Source organism: Chenopodium album, chromosome 15, assembly GCF_948465745.1.
Source record: "Chenopodium album chromosome 15, dcCheAlbu1.1, whole genome shotgun sequence".
Taxonomy (NCBI): domain Eukaryota; kingdom Viridiplantae; phylum Streptophyta; class Magnoliopsida; order Caryophyllales; family Amaranthaceae; genus Chenopodium; species Chenopodium album.
This window is the reverse complement of record NC_137848.1, coordinates 12,290,442-12,311,512: the sequence shown is the minus strand read 5'-3', so window position 1 is coordinate 12,311,512 and position 21,071 is coordinate 12,290,442. Positions and strand designations below refer to the sequence as shown.

The 21,071-nt window shown below is 32.3% G+C and overlaps 1 protein-coding gene across 2 annotated transcripts; it reads left to right on the top strand.

The window, feature by feature from the left end:
* The first annotated feature begins 6,628 nt into the window (after positions 1-6,628).
* LOC145582966 (methionine aminopeptidase 2B-like) lies at positions 6,629-14,242 on the top strand. Of its 2 annotated transcripts, none has more exons than XM_081640042.1 (12): positions 6,629-6,780; positions 6,969-7,151; positions 8,581-8,614; positions 8,688-8,804; positions 10,202-10,301; positions 10,401-10,546; positions 10,629-10,720; positions 10,828-10,922; positions 11,803-11,899; positions 12,739-12,882; positions 13,011-13,228; positions 13,843-14,242. In XM_081640042.1, the coding sequence occupies exons 2-12, from the start codon at positions 6,980-6,982 to the stop codon at positions 13,951-13,953; spliced, it is 1,326 nt and encodes a 441-aa protein (XP_081496168.1). In that variant the 5' UTR covers positions 6,629-6,780; positions 6,969-6,979; the 3' UTR covers positions 13,954-14,242. The 2 variants fall into 2 exon arrangements, with proteins under 2 accessions (XP_081496168.1, XP_081496167.1); XM_081640041.1 differs by having other exon boundaries at positions 8,578-8,614.
* The last annotated feature ends 6,829 nt before the right edge of the window (positions 14,243-21,071 follow it).

Genomic DNA, 21,071 nt, shown 5'->3' with positions numbered 1-21,071 from the left:
GAGGGAAAGACATGAAGATCAAATCCTTCTTTTCGTTTCTAATTAACCTCGATTCTGGTAAGTGCATTTAATTTGATTCAATTTATTATATGTCTGTTTAATGATTTTGAAAATATGAATTTTCAGTATTTATATTTTTTTGAGAATGTGATATAATACTTATTAAATAATATGGTATATTCATGTTAGGATATCATTAGTTTTATCCTAATATGATTTTTTGTTTCTGTTAATGATATCCTTTATTACATAAACAATGTACTCTATTTTGTTGACGATTTTTCGTTTATTCTTTTTCCTTTATCAATTTAAAATATTATAAATAATATTTAGGATATGCTTTTATGTTTTAGGTTATAGTATGTACGTATTGAGGATACAATATATTTAGAAATTTGATAATATGGTTTGTTCATAATAGGTTACGGTTTAAGAATATTAAGATATTAATTAATAAAGGATATCATTCAAACCATAAATGATGTCATTAATCCTATAAATGACATAATTTATCGCATAAATTATATCATCAAGCCTATAAATGATATCATTTATCTTATCAATAATATCATTTATCTTATAAATAATATCAGTCAGCTTAAAAATGATATTTTGTAGCCTATAAATTATATCATATAGGTAATTGAGTATATCATTTTAGTTAAAAAAAATATTATAGAACAAATAAAAGATATCAATAAGCTTAAAGATTATTTAATGAAACCCACATAATAAAATATACCGTTTGTATAATGCATTATATCTTTTAACTTTTAGAGGATATCGTCTATTTTATAAATGATATCACACACCTTATTATGGATGATGTAATATAGGCAATATAATTTATTTTATTTTATAAAATTAATGAAAATGTCAACAATGGAGGAATCACCATTGAAGGTCTCGTACTGACTCATTGGTATTTCTTAACCAAAATAAATTTTCATTTCATATATCCAAAATTTTTTCATACATTCCAAAGTATTTCCAGATATTTCCATAGATTACGAAATTGAACTTATAACAAAAAAATTAAAAAAAATAAAAACCCCTAGAATCTTAATATTTTTCATCTTCATTTCTTTTTTTGCTTTGATGTCGTTCTTTTTCTTCTTCTTCTTCTTCTTTCTTCTTCAGATTTTCCTACATTTCTTCTTCTTCTTCATCTTCAGATTTTTTTTATATATTTTCTTCTGGATTTCTTCTTTCTCTTTCTCTTTCTCTTTGTTCTTTTGTTTTTCTTCTTCTTCTTCTTCTTCTTCTTCTTCTTCTTCTTCTTCTTCTTCTTCTTCTTCTTCTTCTTCTTCTGCTTTCTTTCTCTTATTTTGTTTTCCTTCTTCGACTTCTCTCTTTCTCTTCTTCAGTTCTTCGATTCTACACTTTTCCACTATCTCATAGAGCTCCATCAGCTGGGCCTACACTCTATCTCTTCTTTCGAATAGATCATTCAGTTTCCTTTCCGAGTTATCAATTGCATTTCTTCTGGATCATTCGAAGAAGTAGACGACTGAGAATTGTTTTCCATCTTCAGGAGAGAGAATATGTAAAGAGGAAACATGCTAAATGTGTGAGGTATCATATTGTTCTATAGAGTTTTAATCATTTATTTTTTATTATATATTTTTTTTAATAACATGCGAAATGTGTGTGGAATTTTATATGTAAAAATAATAATTAAAAAAAAATTAATGTTGATGAAATGAGTATATTGATTATATGAGAATATAGGATATATTTCTGACGATATAAGATATGTTTCTGATGATATAAGATATGTTTATGAGGATATAGGTTATATTACTGAGGATATAACATATGTTTCTGAGGATATAAGATATGTTTGTGAGCATATAAGATATATTTCTGAGGATATAAGATATGTTTGTGAGGATATAATATATACTTCTAACTATATAATATTATAGAATTTATTTCAATTGAGGATATGATATGTTATATTGCAGATATTGTATAAGTATTTGATGATATCATTTATGTTGATATAATATATTTAGCTTATAAACGAAATCACTTAAGATTATTTTTTCTCAAATGAGGAAATGTTATATTAATCTGCTGACTTAATATGTATAATTGAAGATATAAATTATGAAATATAGCAGATTATAACAAACAAAACACAGGGCATTTTATTTATTTTAAAACATAATACATAAATTTTAAACTAATATTGTCTTTTACAGACAATATTATAGGTTGAAAAATATAATATTGTCTTTTATGGATTTAAATTAGTGTTTGTTATTTATATGATATCATTGAGTTTATGAAGGATATCTTTTAGTCATTTTGAGGATATGTTGTAGTTATTGCAAGAAATCATGTAATCATTATAAGATATGATGACTGTATGATATAATTTGCATTTTAATTGATATCAAATACTCCTTTAACACTTTGAAGGATATCATCTGGTCTTTAAAAGGGTAGATTGAAGGATAAAATATGGTTATTCATAGGAGATGAACTAGTATTTCTTGATATTTAAATGATATTATTTCGTCATAAGAGGATATTGTTCATTCTTTAACAGGATATGTTACACAGATTGGAGGATTTCGTTAATCTTTGTACGATAGATTGAAATATAAAATATATATTGTGTTTAGAACATTAATAAGAATTCGTAGGATAAATTGTTAGATATAATATAGTCTTGTAGGATATTATTAAGGTAATTAGTTGATATCATTGATAAAATATCAATTGTACGAAAGACTAAACACTGCAAAATGGTTGAAATGACTAGACATTGTTAAAATTTCAGTTTCTTTACATGATATCATTCATTGTATAGAGGACAACATTGACTTTCATTAGATGTAAATTTATCAGGATATTATCTTGATTATTGATTAAGTAGTTTTATTAGAAAATCGTTTTCATCAAAACCACGAATATCTAACTATAAATTTAATATAAATTCAACAATTGTTTAGATTACTAATATTTCAAATTTATTAATTTTATTGAGTTATTTACAAAAAAGAAAAAGAAAAAAAAAACAACAACAATATCAAGTAAAAACTAAAAATTCTATCCTTTTTAATCATCACAATTTAATTGTAAATAAACATAAAAAAGAATAGAATCTTCATCCAGAAGCTCAAGTACAGCATCTTCATCAGGTTGAACTTGATAATCATCAATCAATGTATTAACACCATTCTTGATAATACATTGAATGATGTTGTTCTCAAAAGTTTTTATCTTCATTTTTGCTTTGAATTCGGTATCATAAAGTTGCAACCTAACATCAGTTGATTTCCCAAGCCTGCTAAAATGTTTTTTAGCGAAATCTAAGGGAACATTCTACATCAATAAAACAAAATTTTACAATATAATTCACAGAAAAATATATAAATTATAATTGAAAATACAAACAACCCTTACTATAATTCCTTCTGAACAATAAGAGTCAGAAAAAATGAACTTAAAACAATCCCCTTCACAGCTTGCTGATATATTATCCGCCCAAGCTTTTGCCTCTTTCATATTCGATGAAGAACCTTATATTAAAGGTTTTCTTCCACGTTTTACATTGGTATTGTTGCTGTTATTCGCCATTGTTATGATATCTCTGTTTAAAAAACCACTCAAAGTATTCTTGCTTTTTTTTGTGTTTTAACAAGTGAGTAGAACATTCACAGAATTGTTGATTATATATACTAAAGTCATAAAATCTTAGTCAAAGATACATTTAATATTCTTAAAGTCTTTTACATAAATGTGTTGACTTGAAAATTCTTAAAACTATGTTATTATGAAGTTAAGGCAAAAATATCGGTAATTTATTTAACAAGATGAGGATTAACATGAAATTTAATTTAAATTCTTTTTATGATATTTACTAGTGTTTTAAGGATATATTTTATTTGACTTATTACTCATTTAATATAGAAAAAGCTATGTTTGTTTCATGTCATGCAGTTATAAGTGCTTAATTTAATCTTTGCAGGATATTTTTCTGTGTTTCTGTTACCTTAGTACTTTAAGTCAAGTCATTTAGAAAATGACTTTCAATTAGAAGGATATCAGTTATATTTAAACATTAGACGATATCATATTTATATATGAGGTCATCGGCTAGTATTTTGTGTTCAAAGGGTATCTTTTATTCTTTGGAGGTATTATTTAGTTGGTGCAGGATATCAGCTAGTATTTTAACTTCATAGGATATCATCCAGTTGTTGGAGGATATCATCCTATTGTTTTATTATATTTCTAACAAATTGATTGATAAAATTTAACTATTTAGAGAAATTTTCTTTATTTAGGTGATATCATTCACTATTTAGTCTTTAAAAGATATCAAGTAGTCGTTGTAGGATATTGGCCATTGTTTAAATTATATTATTTAAAGTTGCATGATAAAATATACTATTTAATCTTTATAGGATATTAACTTAATTTACAAGGATAACATTTGTTAGATATCATGCAGTTATAAGAGCTTTATTTTTGCAGGATATCTTTCTGTCTTTGTATTACATTAGTAATTTAAGTCAAGTCATTTAAGGAAATGAGTTTTAATTAGTAGGATATCAACTTATATTTAGAGTCTAGATGATATCATATTTCTTTAGGAGTACATCAGGTAGTATTTTGTGCTTAAAGGATATCATTTATTCTTTGTAGGATATTATTTAGTTGTTGGAAGAAATCAGCTTATATTTTAAATTTATAGGTAGCTATGCAGTCGTTGGAGTATATCCTTTTATTTCTGTATTTTATTTCTATTACATTAGTTGATACAATCTATCCATTTAAGGAATTAATCTTTGATTAGGAGGATATCAACCAGTATTTCTAGGATATTATCCAGTGTTTAGATTATGTTATTATAGTTGCATGATAAAATTTAGAATTTAGAGGATATCAACTTAATTAAGGATGGTATCAACTAGTATTTGGTCTTTATAGGATATCATTCAATTACTAACTGGTTGATTTATTAAATCTAGTCTTTTAAGGATATCTTGTTTTTAGAGGATATCATTCGATTCTTGTAGGATATCTTCCAGTGTTTGAATTTATGTTATTAATAGTTGGAAGATAAATTTTAGTGTTTAGTCTTTCGGAGGACATCAGGTAGTATATTGTGGTTAAAGAATATCATTTTTTCTTTGTAGGATATTATTTAGTTTTTAGAGGATATCATCTTATATTTTAAATTCATAGGTTACAATGCAGTCGTTGGAGTATATTATTTTATTTCTATTACATTACTTGATACAATCTATCCATATAAGGAATTAATCTTTCATTAGGAGGATATCAACCAGTATTTCTAGGATATTATCCAGTATTTAGATTATGTTGTTATAGTTGCATGATAAAATTTAGAATTTAGAGGATATCAACTTAATTGAGGATGGTATCAAGTAGTATTTGGTCTTTATAGGATATCGTTCAATTAGTAACTGGTTGATTTATAAAATCTAGTCTTTTAGGATATATTGTTTTTAGAGGATATTATTCGATTCTTGTAGGATATCTTCTAGTGTTTGAATTTATGTTATTAATAGTTGGAAGATAAATTTCAGTGTTTAGTCTTTAAAGGATATGATCTAGTCGTTGTAGGATATTCTTCAGTTTTAGATGATATCATCATACGTTTTGAGGATATCAGAGGATATTATCCAGTCATTGTAGAATATTGTCCAGTGTTTCGATATCTTGCTATTAGTAAATTGTATTATTTTGTTTCTAGAGGATATCATTTGATTATAGTAGAATATCTTCTAGTGTTTGAATTTATGTTATTAACAGTTGGAAGATATATTTTAGTATTTAGTCTTTAAAGGATATGATCCAGTCTTTGTAGGATATCCTTCAGTTTAGATGATATCATCAAACGTTTTGAGGATATCACCCTATACACAGGTGTTTAAGTACGCGCCTTTTTCAATCGGGCTGACGAAGCCTGGTTGTACCGGGCTTTAAACCCGCGCCTGTTTTTAATGTTTGTGTTTGTGCTTTGACGTACAAGTTGTTTCGTCAGTCAAGCCGCACATAATACGCTCTCAAAGTAATTTATATCCATGGCTCGATTCTCTTTTTTTTTCCTAAAATATTACCTACCTTATTCTAATAAAAATAAAAATATTAGTGGGTTTATAAATTGATGAAGTCATGGAGATTAAAAGATAGGATATGAATACATTAGAATTTTCAAAATATGATTTCCCTCAAAAAAAAAAAAAATTAAAAAAAAGGGTGGTAGTTTTTTTTTTCTTCTTCTTTTTTTTTTTTTTTTTTTTTTTTTAAAATGGTAGTTATAATGGTAATTTTTTCTTAAAGATTATAAAAGATGAAATGAGTATTTTGGGAAAGTGAAATTTATCACCCAAAACCCCCTTTCAATTTATATATTACTATAGATATGAATTTATATGAGTATCATCTCATCTTAGCGCATCTAAACTTATTTTTAATTTTATTATAACTTGTATGTGAGTGATGTGATGACATACTTATTTTGTCTAATCGGCGAGAAATCAAATCGCTCCTTTAAGTGTAGTTGTCCTAACAAGTCGGAACCTCTTACACATGTCAACCTCGGCCCACATTAGTTTCACTAGTCTAGTTTGTCTTTGTCTACCATAAACCCTTGAAAGTTAAAAACTTGACAAAAAAAAAGCACTTCTCTCTTCCCGTCGACTCCATCTCCTATATCTTCCCCCTTTTCTGAGCTACGCCGCTGCTGCACTCTTCACCATCAACAACAAGACTCTTTCTTTTCTCTTTCATCAGGTTTCTCTCTCTTTCTTTCTCTACTATTTCTTCTGTATTTTGGATTGAGCTCAATATCTTTACAAACCCAAAAAGATGTCAACTTTAATTACAAAATTGGACCATGTCATATTATTGAAGTATATGATTTGATGATTTGCATTTGAATGATTGCTTGATTCTAATGGGTTTTTGTAACCCCAATTTAGGTATTTGTATAATGGAGAAGGAGAATTCCGGCATGGATATTTCAGTGGAAGAAAAAGAAAAACCCACTATTGATGATTGTAATGAAGTTAATTCAAACCCTAAGATTGTTAATGGGGAAAATTCTGAAGCTGTAGATGATGATAATGATGATGGTGCTGAACCATCTGGTGAACAAAAAGGAGGTAATGGGAATTTATTGCAATGTTAATTATGATACTGTAATGTTGTAATTATAATGTTCTTTTGTAAGGGTTCCTTAATTGTGTATTAATATCAATGTGTCGCTTGTTTTATTAGTTTGGGAAGATGCACATTAAAGTTCTCAGCTTTTTAAGAAATATTGGGGTTTTAGTGGTGGTATTGGAGGTTTTTTTTGACACGATTGGAGGATGTGCTTTGAAGAATTGAAACCACATTGTAAGGGGGTAAGAGTATCAGAATGGTTGTCTTACGTCTACCTATATGTTGTTTTGTAGTCGGGTGACTCCAGTTTGGGAGGATTGGGATATATATTATGAAGTGTGCTAGTGATAAGTTGTTTATTCCTTCATCATCATCTTTTCTTTGGTTGTATTTGTGACATTTGAGAACCTAATCATTGTAATTGAAACTTGGGATGTGGTACTCACGTGTTAGTGGGTTTTTTGTTTCCCAATCTGGGGTCTTTTTTAGTTACTATAATCAAAAGGGTGGTCTTGTTATTGTCAAACTAAACAGTAATGTCATATGGAAGACAGGGTGAGTGGGTGGGTAAAGCATCATGCTATATCATTGTCTAAGTGGGTCTTTTAAGGGTGTTGGTTTTGGAGAGTTTAGGGGAATGACAGAATAGTTGGACTAGGCCGACTAGCCGAGCTATCTCCGAAGTTGTGGAGTGGTTGACAATCGCCTGTGCTATATAGGCTGTGTGTAATACACCTCTCTGGGTTCCATTAGTGATTTGCCCACACCCGTTTTCTAGGGGTAAAGTAAAGAACTTTATAAGCAATTTTGCTCTTAATTCATGTTCCATGGGGACTGGCAAATTTGAATTTTTGGTGGTGAAAGTTGGTAAGATCGTTGTGCAAATTTGATCATTTCCAGTTTTGGTAATTTGGTTTTCTTAAAGTGTTGTGAACTATTGACTTTTGATTATTTTGGTTTTGAAGAGTGGTGAGGTGGGATGAATTGCCTTAGGGCCTTTGTTAAGCTGGGGGTTGTTTGGATCAATGGGGCACAACTGCATCATCATGAGATTAGTCAGAAGGATGAGTTGGGCCATTGCGCAAGGTTTTAAGTTTCATTCGAGGTGCAATGATTGGGAGTAAACTCTTTAAATATGTTTAAATTGAAAGCAGTTCTCAAAAGGTCTCATCTACTGTCCTACTCCTACCCCTTGTAATGGGTGTATTGTATTGTTACATTGTTTCCATACTCCATTTTTGTTTGGGAGGATAATGTACTTAAGTCCTGCCCTGCTTACAATCTACACTTTCTTAAATTCTTGCTAAACAAAGAATGCATGGCATTGAGCAGTCCTGAATTTCTATCTGTTATATTATGTTTAAATACTTGCTTGCTGAAATAATTTTGAATGAAATTAACTGTATTTATTTACCCATTGGCCAGAAGTTGCTAAGAAGAAGAAGAAGAAAAATAAAAGCAAGTGAGTGCTCAGCAACGTTTTACTAATTTCTGCATGTCAACTGTAGGACTGACTTGTTATCAATTATGTTCAGGAAAAAGAAAGAAGCCGCCCAGGCGCCCCAGCAAACAGATCCCCCATCCATTCCTGTACTTCAGCTTTTCTCATCCGGGGAGTTTCCAGAGGGTGAAATTCAGCAGTACAAAGATGAGTAAGGACTTTACCAGGAAGTGTTTGTACACTATTCAATATGCGATATGTAGATTTACCAACTTGATGATATAAATTCCTTGAACTTTTAAATGTGCACATTTCGATTTTGTTTGCTTCAAACTGAGTTTATCCTCATTATACTATGATATATCATGACTGGATTGGTGTTCCAGTGTTTTGTGTCTTTTGTGGTATTCTTCATTCTTCATATGTTTTGTGTTTTGTAATTTTTATCATAGTTAACTTGTAATAGTTTGGTTCCTCATTGTTTAAGGGGTGCTAAGACCTAAGGATGATATTGATATCAGCCAAGTCTTAAGGATGATATTAAGTTTTTGATGCCTTGATGGTGAAAGTTCTATTCTGGAAATGGTTTTGTATGGCTAAGAGATACTATTAGTGACACAAACATATTAAAGGCAGACTTTTCACTGAGAATTTGAACCAATTTTTGCTTTTAGCCCTTTCAGTGCTTTAGATTGGCTAAGAGAAATCCAAATGCACTGTTGTTGAGATGCTATATGGAGTATTATGGATGGCTGGACTTTTGAGAAAGCTTGGAGAGGCAATAAGATAATGTTTTGTTCAGCTTTAATATGACTAGCAGTCTAGATAAATTCTACCATTCCAACATAAGGAAAAGTGTTTATTTCTTCTTTTATAAAACTCGATGAGGAGTTAAATAATTAAATTTATGGGATAGAAAGGAAAGGTTATGGAAAAAATGACATTATAGTCTAAAAAGGCTTGTTGGAATCCACTTACTAGAAGTGAAAGTAACCAAGTAAAGGGAACTATCATAGCAAGCCTAGAGTTAGAAGAAATATTTGAACTCCATCTTCTTGGTAGATTTTTAATTGGCACAGCTTGCTTGCTGTGGTGTATCAAACACTTGTTTAGGGGTTTCATTAGGTGCTAGTTTCAAAGATTTGACTAGGATACTTATTATAATAACACAGTGTGAAAAGAACTTCCATTTTGCTTTTTTCTTTGTTTGCTTGGAAGGGAAGGGCCATGACATGTTCAGTCCAAGTGTCAATCTATACTTTTCCAATTAAAAGTGTAATGGAAAGGTTTCTATATTATTGTAGCCTAAAGTTATCTATGTCTAAGCCGTCATTGTGACACCCTGGGTAGAAATTTCATGGGAAGCATGAGGATGATATTAGTGTCTTTAATGAGATAGTATGGTGGTATGGAGTATGGACCTATGATTTAGCCATCTTTTGGAGTTGCCTGTAAATTTTTACCCTTGTTCTGTAATTTGTTTATTTATCTATTTTATTGCTACGAATTCTATTATTCAATTATGTTCCTCTATTATGCTGTAATTTCCATTGTACTTGCTTTCAGCCTCATGGTTGATATCAAATAAGTAACTTATTTATGTTGTAGCAACTTATGGAGGGTAACATCAGAAGAGAAAAGAGAGTTGGAGCGTCTTCAAAAGCCCATTTATAATTCAGTTCGCCAAGCGGCTGAAGTTCATCGCCAGGTTTCTCAGCATACATTAAGGACTTTAATATATGGTTTATTATTTTGGCTTTAAATGCTGAGAGTTCTATAGAATTATAATGGATCCTTATATGTTTAGGTTCGAAAATATATCAGAAGCATTGTGAAGCCAGGGATGTTGATGACAGACATTTGTGAAACTTTGGAAGATACAGTTCGTAGATTAATATCTGAAAATGGACTGCATGCTGGCATTGCCTTTCCTACTGGTTGCTCCTTAAATTGGTAATATTTTAGGCAACATAGTTTCAGTTGTCAGCATTTATTGTTATTTATAGAAATAATCATATATTATGTTGCTCATTAGGGTTGCTGCCCATTGGACACCAAATTCTGGAGATAAAACTGTGCTAGGGGAGAATGATGTGATGAAATTAGATTTTGGAACTCATATCGATGGTAATACTTATTCAATATCCTATTTTTACTTGGATATCTTTAAACACAGGTTTGACTGTTATATTTGTTGGATGATAATGACTTCTCCTTTCACTTTTGTAACACAGGATACATTGTTGATTGTGCTTTCACCGTAGCATTTAATCCCATGTATGATCCACTATTAGAGGCTACACGTGAAGCAACCAACACAGGGATTAAGGTACATGCTACATCTTGTATTATGTATTTCCTCTATTTTTATTTAGTTGTTTCATTTTGTCTTGGCACATTTGACACCGCACAAATTTGATCCTTAGTATCTTTATTTGTTTAATCGTAAAATTGGTAAAAATTACTCCCTATATCCCAAATGGTTGGTACATTTCCTTGTATAGCTATCCCTATTTAGTTGATTTTTTTTCCTAAAAAAGAATGGTCCCATCAATTCTATATACTTTCTCTCATACTTTAAGGGTCCCACTTTTTTTCCAACTTCCATGAAAACAATTAAAAAATTCAATTCCCCTCCCACCAACAGAAGTAATGGCCCCCCTAACCCACTTACTGCATTACTCCCTTTGTTTCCATATAATAGTCCTATATGGAATCAATCATATAAAATAAAAAAAGAAGAATACTTGGAATCTAACATTAAAGTACAAAAACAATTCATAATTAATTTTGCCTTTTTGTTAGTAGAAAGACATGTATTAAAGTAATACTAGGGTCTCTTGAAAAATAAAAGTGTAAAAATTAATTATGCCTAAAACTAATGTGGGACAGACAGAGGGACTAAAGTCAACTTATATGCCTGAAACTTTGTGTCGGTCAAACCATGTCAACTACAAAAGGGACGAAGGAAGTATATATTTGAAAACATATATCAAGACGAACCTAAAGAAATCAAATATAACTTTGTTTTTCATTATGTATAATTAGCAAATGATGGTCAAAGTGAAGTGGATGAATAGTGTCAACAGTTAAAACGGAACAACTATTAAAACGAAGGAAGTATGTATTAGATATTTACAGAAAGTTGATATTTGTGAGCATTTTGAGAATAAAAAGGAATTTCAAACATTGTTTGTGCTATATACTAGGAAGCTGGAATTGATGTACGTCTTTGTGATATTGGGGCTGCTATCCAAGAAGTGATGGAGTCATATGAGGTCGAAATTAATGGCAAAGTTTATCAAGGTGAGATGAAGTATTGAGGTGTACATGTTTGAAGTGAATCTTTGGCATTTATTGCTCTTGCTGCGCATTTTTTCCTTATGCTCTTCTTAATGGCTAGTTGGCTACCCTCTCATTGTAGCTGGGTTTTTCTTTATGTTGTCATTCTGTTTAGGCCAATATAGAGTTTGAATTTTTTTTTTTTTTTTTTTTTTTTGAATGGGCCAGCTCACAGCTGTGAGCCTGTGACCAACAATGGATCTTAAAAGATGCTCCCTTCATTTTTTTTTTAAGTGAAACACTTTCTTAAATCTCTGTTTTTCAAGGGACATACTTCCCATTAGAAACATTCTGCTACTTCTAATTATATCTCTCTCTTGGTTTCCGACTCCCCAGTATTACATACTTTATTATTTCTCTCCTCTCACATTCTAATATTTAATTCTCCAACAATTCACTCTACCTATACACCCTATATAAATCTCCTAACACTCCGACCGGAAGCTAGTGTGTCATTTATAAAAAAACCTGAGGGATTAGTTTCTACTTCTCCCTAGCTGCTTTGTTTCTTAATAAGTTGATAAACTCTTTGCTGTAGTTTTTGACTCCAAAGTCTCATGGCTCAGCCATTGTCAGTTCAACTGGTCTTGGATTAGCTCAATCATTGTGACAGTACTTTGCATTGTATTTTTGTGTCATTTGTAATCTCAGTCGTTTTTTTTTTTAAAAAAAAGACTGAAGCCTTTGTGTGACCATTTGATTTTCTGATGTTCTATGAAATAATCTGAGAAGTATTTATAGTTGTGGGGCCTTCCACATTGTGTTTTTTCCATTAGTTTTGAAAGTTATGTCTTAACTTGCAGTTAAAAGCATTCGAAACCTAAATGGACATAGCATTGGCCAGTATCAGATCCATGCTGGAAAGTCTGTCCCTATTGTGAAGGGTGGTGAGCAGACAAAGATGGAGGAGGGTGAATTTTATGCTATTGAAACATTTGGATCGACAGGTAGCATTCTCATACCTACAGAATTCATTTGCTTTTGAGAACTTGGTATAAGCTTGTGAGGTGGAATTGGGCTAGATTCTAGATAATCAGTGGTAGTAGCATAATGGTTGCTAATCTGCTGCATACAGGTAAAGGGTATGTCCGAGAAGATCTGGAGTGCAGCCACTACATGAAGAACTTTGATATTGGGCATGTCCCATTGCGGCTACCTAGAGCAAAGCAACTATTGGCGACAATTGATAAAAACTTCTCTACACTAGCTTTCTGCAGGCGATATTTGGACCGCCTTGGGGAGACTAAATACTTGATGGGACTAAAGAATTTGTGTGATGTTGGCATTGTTCAGGTAACAAATTGCTTACACCATCAATTGTTTTTGAAAAATATTGTTCATCATGTTTGGCAGTCTGTATGTGTTATACACTAACACTTTTAACTTTGGAGTTTGTGGAAGCCTCAAGTTACATGTATAACTAGCACAAGAAATAATTTTGATCAAATCTGTTCATGTTTGCTTTAATTTAACTTTGTTTTGTTGAGTAATTCATACAAGACCCAGTAATTCAAATTTGAGAAGTGGAATAATTTTCAACTTCTTTCCCTTAAATCGTATGGTCTTATCATGCATGTACATTGGTTTTTATTGAAGCTTACCTAGCCAATCAAATTTCAATTGTGGGTTTGGTTGAGTAAATCTATGAACCTAAACATATATATTGAATACGGCGAGCAGAAATATGTTTAAATCAATATCCATCCATCACTTTGGTCTTATCTTCCATAACCATGTTGATTTTCCTTCATTGAAGAGAACTACTTTGGCTGTTTCCTACTCTAAATTCCTTGGTATCTTTTGTGGTTATTTTTAACCAAATATTATTTTCCTCATTTAATTTCACTATACTTATGTACTGTTCTATCTTGTTGAAAACCTTATATGAGAATCCTACTTTTTTGCAGCCGTACCCCCCTTTGTGTGACGTGAAGGGAAGTTATGTGTCTCAATTCGAACATACAATCTTACTTCGTCCTACTTGCAAAGAAGTTGTATCAAGAGGTGATGATTATTAACGTCACAAAACTAATTGGAGCTGGATGCTGGCTGTATACTAGTGTTTCAGAATTTACTTTTTTTAGAGACTTTCATACTCCCCAGCTGTTTTGTTCCTTGTTGATACATGTTTCCAAAGAAGCGTTTTAATGTTAATAGTTTACTGGTGGAAATGTATGCCACCTCTGGTTTTTTGGGTACCTTTGAGTGCCTTTCCATCAGCTTGTATTGCAAATTGGATGACTTTAGACTTTGAGAGTTGATATTTATTTGATAGGAAATGGCAAAAGGAGCTCATTTTAAGGAGTACTTGGCTCTTCTCGTACGTGCATAAAATCCTCTCCTTTTCCTCCCAGAGTTGCATTCGTTTTCCTCGGGCTTCACTCTTTGCTTTGCCTCCTTTTACTTTTACACTGAAGGAAACTCTGCAGACTATATTATTATGTGATATCTTTAGTATCTTAATCTTCCAGATAATTGCTGTGATCTCTTGCCTTGTTTAATAAGTAACGATAAATCGTGAACCTGGCCTGATCTTTCTCTAGTTCAGAATATGACACAAGCTTTTCAGATGCATCAGTACGCAGCGAAGTTGCTCACTTGGGAGCATGCTCGGTTCAAGTTCAATGCCTACTCTGTTCCTGCCATTCCTGGTAGTGCTTCATTAAATGTGAGCCGAGGGAGTTTAATCGCTGTAATTTCATGAACATTAGAACGAGTGCAATCTAGTTCTTATAGAAATACAAAAGGAAAAGAGATGAAACCATGACATTTCGAGAAGGGATTAAGGGCACTCTCTTTGTTGGGGCAAGAAACTTGATTGTTGAGGAATATATACAAAAGAGTGGTGAATACTATGAATCATGGCATTGTGAGAATGAAATAAGGTTGTTTTCTTTGTTGAGGCAAGAGACTTGATTGTTGAGGGAATTAACCTCATGGTGCTGAAAGTTACTACCTTTTGTTTTTTTTTTAGTTGACGCAATTTAACTTTTACACTATTTATTCAATGCACTAATAGTCAACCACCTTTGCGGCTCTAAACTGGTCGGCCAGCCAGCCAAAAGACACCCTAATGGCAAATAATGTAAAGTGGGCCCATACTAACCCTTTAGAGAAAAGGGATTTGCTCGTGCGGGTGGGGCTTGCGGTTGAGGCGGTCGAATGGTAGTTCTAATGATCAGAGTTGGTTGGCTAGGGCCTGGGGGTGCTAGTGGTTGTGCGGTGGTCGGTTGCTGGTGCTAATGGTTGTGCGATGGTGCGACGAGTGAAGTATTGGTTGTGCGGTCGCAATAGAGGAGAGAGAAAAGGGGTGTGATTGCTTAATTTACAAAATTACGCTTGAAATAAACAAGTTTTGTTAATATAGGATATTAACTTGTATTTTCCGGACAAACTCCACCTAGGTCTGAGCGAACTTTTAGGACAAGCACTTTGATCCCTCGTCCTCTCTAAGCTTGGGCAAACTTCATCTTTTCCAGCACGATTTAGTCTTGAGCCATTCTCCACACATTTCCAAACCAAACACAAAAGATCTCACGGAAGCGTAAAATCTTTCCTTTTCAAGATTTTAATTATGGGTTTTTCTCCTTTAATCCTTTTCTTTTCCTATATCACCCGTAAGGATGCTTTATGTTGACCAACCCCCGAAACTACCTAGAAGTTGTTATATACACCCGGGTGCACGGTGCACGCAAGGGTATTGTTTGTTCATTTCAATGATTATTGCTCATTTTATCATCCAATAAGCAAATAAATACCCTCGGGTGCACCTCCCACCCGGTGTATATAACACTCTCTCGAAACTACCGTACTCCTTTCTCTATCGGATAAAAATTAAAAAAAAAAAAAAAATAAGACATACAAAAGAGAAATTACACTCTACCAGAATACCAAAACACAATAAAATCAAACAAACAAAAAAAATGGCAGCAGCAAATGCAAACCATCTGTTGAAAGCAAGAGGAACAATTCTCTTGTATCGCCATAACCACCATACCTTCATCCCTCCTTAGAGCTGTCAGTTTCTGACCCGAATCGTTAAACCCGACTGTTTCGAACTGATCCGAAAGGGAACTGAACTGTTAAAAATCCGTTTTTTGAAAATCGAAAACCAGTCCGATCCGATTGTTTCAAACCCATAACTGAACTGAACTGAATAGTTGCAAACCGTTAATGCCCAAACCTGTTATCAAATCGAACTGTTATAACTCGAAACCGAGAGCAACCTGAACCGATTACGTCCGAACCCGATAATAACCCAACCAAATTTAAACCGAAACTGGCTAAACCCGACTAAAATCCGTTGTGACCGAACCGCTTATAACCCGTTACTCGTTGTGACCGAACTGTTTACAACCCGAAACCCGTTGTGACCGAACTGTTTACAACCCGAAACCCGTTGTAACCGAACTGTTTACAACTCGTAACCCGTTCTGACCGAACCGCTCACAACCTAGTATCCGTAATAACCGAACCGTTATAATCTACAACCCGTTATGATTGAACCGTTTACAACCTGTTATGACCGAATTGTTTACAGCCTGTTATGACCAAATCAAAGATAGTGTACTTGGGTTATTATTTATTAATGAAATGTATAAAATATCAACTAAAACATTTTTGGGGTTAGAAGGCCATTAAAGTTGCTATGTGAAACAATCTATGTAATGGCCATTAAAAGGATTTTACTATATATATTTAAATATGTTGACAATAACAAGTTTAATAAAATAGACACAAAACTAAGTATTTACGGACTACAACAATTTTTCGAAATTAAAATTATTGCGTGGGATAATTAAAGCAATGGATAATACATTAATACCTAAAAACACTTATATCATAACTAGGAGAAAATCAAATCATTTCATACAAGTATACGACCAAAAGCATCTCTTATGATGCATAATTAAGTTTAAAATGCAACCATAGAGGAAATAGCTCAATATCAATTACAAAAGCCACCAGTAGGGGTAGACACTAGACAGAAAGTCCAAAAACCAAAGATAAATTAGTTATTTACTATTTAGTTAGTCACCATTCAAAATGCTCTATGTACTTTTGAGCTCAACAACAAAGCCTAAGCCTAAAACATACGGCTTTTTAATAGATACAAAATGTGACCATAATCCCATGTTGAAGTAGCAGCAACGAACAACGAATGCGCCCCCTGTACTTGTAAAAATGTCCTATAAATATGAAAAAACAGCAATTAAATATTAATAAGAACTGAAAGCAAGAACATAATAACAATAAGAAATGAAAAAACAGCAAGTAACTATTAATAAGAAATTTGGAAAAAAAAAAGAGAGAGAAAAATTGTCTAAAAGACTACCTCAAGTAGATGATGTACAACTTTCAGTTACTTCTTCCTTACCGATTAAAAGAACATCTTCATCAATTTCGGTATCATAACCGAGACACCAGTTCTGGGTGGTAACTAACATCTCAACATTTTTAGGAAGAAGAGCACCCCTATACTTGGTCAAAATACGACCACCCATGCTAAATGATGATTCAGAGGCAACAGATGTTATAGGAATAGCCAAAACATCCCTAGCAACTCGAGCTAATGTGGGATACCTCTCAACTTCAGATTTCCAATACTGGAGAACATCGAACTTTTCTCCCACAACCAATTTTTTCCGAGGTGTAGCCAAATAAGCATCAAGATCAACCGTTGGATTTAAAACCGAACCATCATCATCATCAATAGCACCACATAACTAACATAATGATTAAAAAGAAACAAAAAAAATAACAATTTAATATAAACAGATCAAATTGAACACGCAAAATTAATGATAAATAATAGCAAAAGTATTCACTTAACAAATAATCAAACTTGAAAAATCATTAAATTGTAAACTAAAACACAAATATTAACCTGATATATAGTTGATAGTTTAAAAGACCGACCATCATCAGCTTTGCCATCATCAAATTCATTATAGGGTCCGCTAGTCTTTTGCTTTGAGCTAGAAAGAGGTGCTTGAGCAGAATAGAAAGAACACAATTCACCTAGAGCATCTTGAACCCTTTTTACCTTTTTGTCACATTCCTCTCCAACATATAGCAGGTTGAACATTTGCCTTACACGTTGAATCTTGAAACGAGGATCAAGAACAGCAGCAATTGAAAGTATCAAAGAATAATCCTCCCAATAATTCTCAAATTTGTCCAGCATCATTGATGCCATTTCGGCAAGCTTAGGTTGTTTATGCGCTTGAGTGATAGAATACTCAATGACAAGAACATTCTCAAAATACAAGTTTGCTGTGGGATATTGAGAACCAGAAAATAGAGTGGTAATATTATAAAATGGATGCAAAAAGTCGCACACATCTTGAAGTGTATCCCACTCATCATCAGAAAGTTTATAATCAACACCCAAAAATCTGTTGATATAAAATTTCAGTGCAGGTTTAGCTTGTAAAGCTTTTTGGAGCATTGTATACGTGGCATTCCATCGAGTAACAACATCAAGACTTAATTTTCCATTAAACACACATTCAGCATCAACAACTGCTTGCTCAAACTGAGACAACCTAGAATCAGATCCATCTATATACTTGACCACTTCGCGCAACTTAACAACACTTCCATCAACAAATTCTAAACCTTTCCTAACAATTAAATTCAAGACATGAGCACTACAACGTACATGGAAAAATTTGCCATCACAAGGAAGTGGGGAACAATTCATGACATCTTTTCTAAGATAATTCACCATCACATCCATAGAACGAGCATTATCAACAGTCATAGAGAAAACTTTATCTTGCAAGTTCCATTCTTTAATCAGATTAAAAACAAACTTTTCTACTTCAATACCAGAATGTGGAGGATGGCAATATCTAAAATTTAAAACTTTAGACCTCAAATTCCAATCATTATCAACATAATGAGCCGTCAAAGTAAGGTAACCGCGATTAGTGCAAGCAGTCCACAAATCACAAGTAAAACTAACCTTGCCACCAATTTTACTCAAAGTATCAAACAACATAGCTTTGTATTTATCATGCTCACGAATACAATATCTAAGAATAGTGTTCCTACTCACATGTTTCACATTTCTATTCAAGTAGGTAATCGCTTCTCTAAAAAATTCATGCTCGACAATTCGTAAAGGATATGCATGACAAATAATAGCTTTAGCCAACTTACTTAACCAAACTTTTTGATCAAAAGAAGAGATAGAATTATCAGAAGCAGAACCTTCTTTAGGTTTAAGCTTACATATATCATAATGATGTCTACATGTTGAAGTACCCATGACTGAGTTAGCTTTGATAACCACTCCACAATAATTACAAGTAGCATAGGTGGTGGTTTTTTTTTTAGTAGTACTATCAACTGGTGTTTTACCATCAAGTACCTCAGAAAGAGTGAAATGTCTCCAAACATCCGATCTTCGTCCACCTTTAGAAATACATCCACTGCCTTGTGCAACTCGTATGATTGGGGGCGTCATAGTAGCAGGTTGGTTCTGAACTGTTTGATTTCGAGACTCCATTGTTTCAAGATATGTGTCCCTCTCATCATTTGACTCCTCAAATTCACCATCCATTACTATAAAATAATTAGACAGAATAACAATTAATAACAAAAAATAACAATTAAAGTAAAAATGAACAGATCCATTCAAATAAAAAAATTATAAAAAAAAATAAAAAAATAAAATCAAATGAACATGCAAGAGCCAACATCGAAAGAGCTCAAAAAATGCCGAAAATCATTCACAAATTTCAATCAACTAGACCCAAATTAATCAACAACAAGAATAATAACACGCTTTGGCTATTATACTGGGTTTATCCAAATTCGAGCAAATTCAAGGAAAGTAGCAACTAGCAAACACGAATTAGATACATACCCAGATATTTTCAAGTCAATAAATAGTAATTACCAGAAAATAAAAAGGAAATTCAAGCAAAGTAGCAACTAGCAAACACGAATTAGATACATACCCAGATATTTTCAAGTCAATAAATACTAATTACCAGAAAATTCGAGCAAATTCAAGGAAAGTAGCAACTAGCAAACACGAATTAGATACATACCCAGATATTTTCAAGTCAATAAATAGTAAATACCAGAAATTAAAAAGGAAATTTGGGCAAATTTATTCGAAATTCAAGCATAATCAAAACATAAGAAGCAAATTAATTCGATATCTTACTTTTGAGTGTTGGAGAGAATGAATGTATATATAAACTATGAAGGGAGCGCGCAAATGAGCGGTGGTGAAGTGGTGGAGATCGAACACCGGAACGGAGCGGCGGTGAAGTGGTGGAGAACGAACACTGGAACGAACACAAGTGAGGAATTGAAGGTGACTTGGGATATCGGAGTACCGGACTGGTGGTGGTGGACGGACGGAGTGAGGTGGTGAATGGTGAGGGAGAGAAGAGGGAAAATCTATGGTTTTGGTGAGGTGGTGCCCTGGACGGTTTTGGTGAGAGGAGGAAATGGGAAATGGAAAAAAGGAAAGGTTACTTAGGGTTTTGGGTATATATATGTGCCCCTAAACGGTTTTGACCGGCCCATATATATATGTAGGAAAATGGGTCATCCTATACTAAAGTAGGATCATTTTAGGAGGGAATTTTCCCTCCATCCAAAACTTTACTATGTACTCACTTTTTTTCTTTTATTAAAATCATTAATTTATCAACAAATTTATTTATTGATTTTTTTAAAGCATTCTATTTATTGATTTATTTGTGTTATCTAATTATTAATCTATTTAATATTTATAAAAAACTAATTTAAAGTCATATTTTAATTTATTTAATAAGGAAACTATAAAAGTAACTAATGAGGAGCTCGTAAATAAAAAATAATAATATGCTAAGATGTAAGTTCTGTCAAAAAAAAAGGAGTTCGTAAATAAAAAATAATAATTAAAAAAAGTAACTAATAAGGAGATTTAAAAAAAAAGAATATAAGGAGATTATGACTAAATAACTACTATAGCGTATTTATGATCTGACCAATTATAACTTTACTGATTCAAATTGATTAACTGATCAACTTAACATGTATAGTCATTTCTCGATTTAATTTTGACCCGATATGATACATATTGTATGACAGTGTGACACAACTCGATTATGACTTGAGTTAGTTCAAA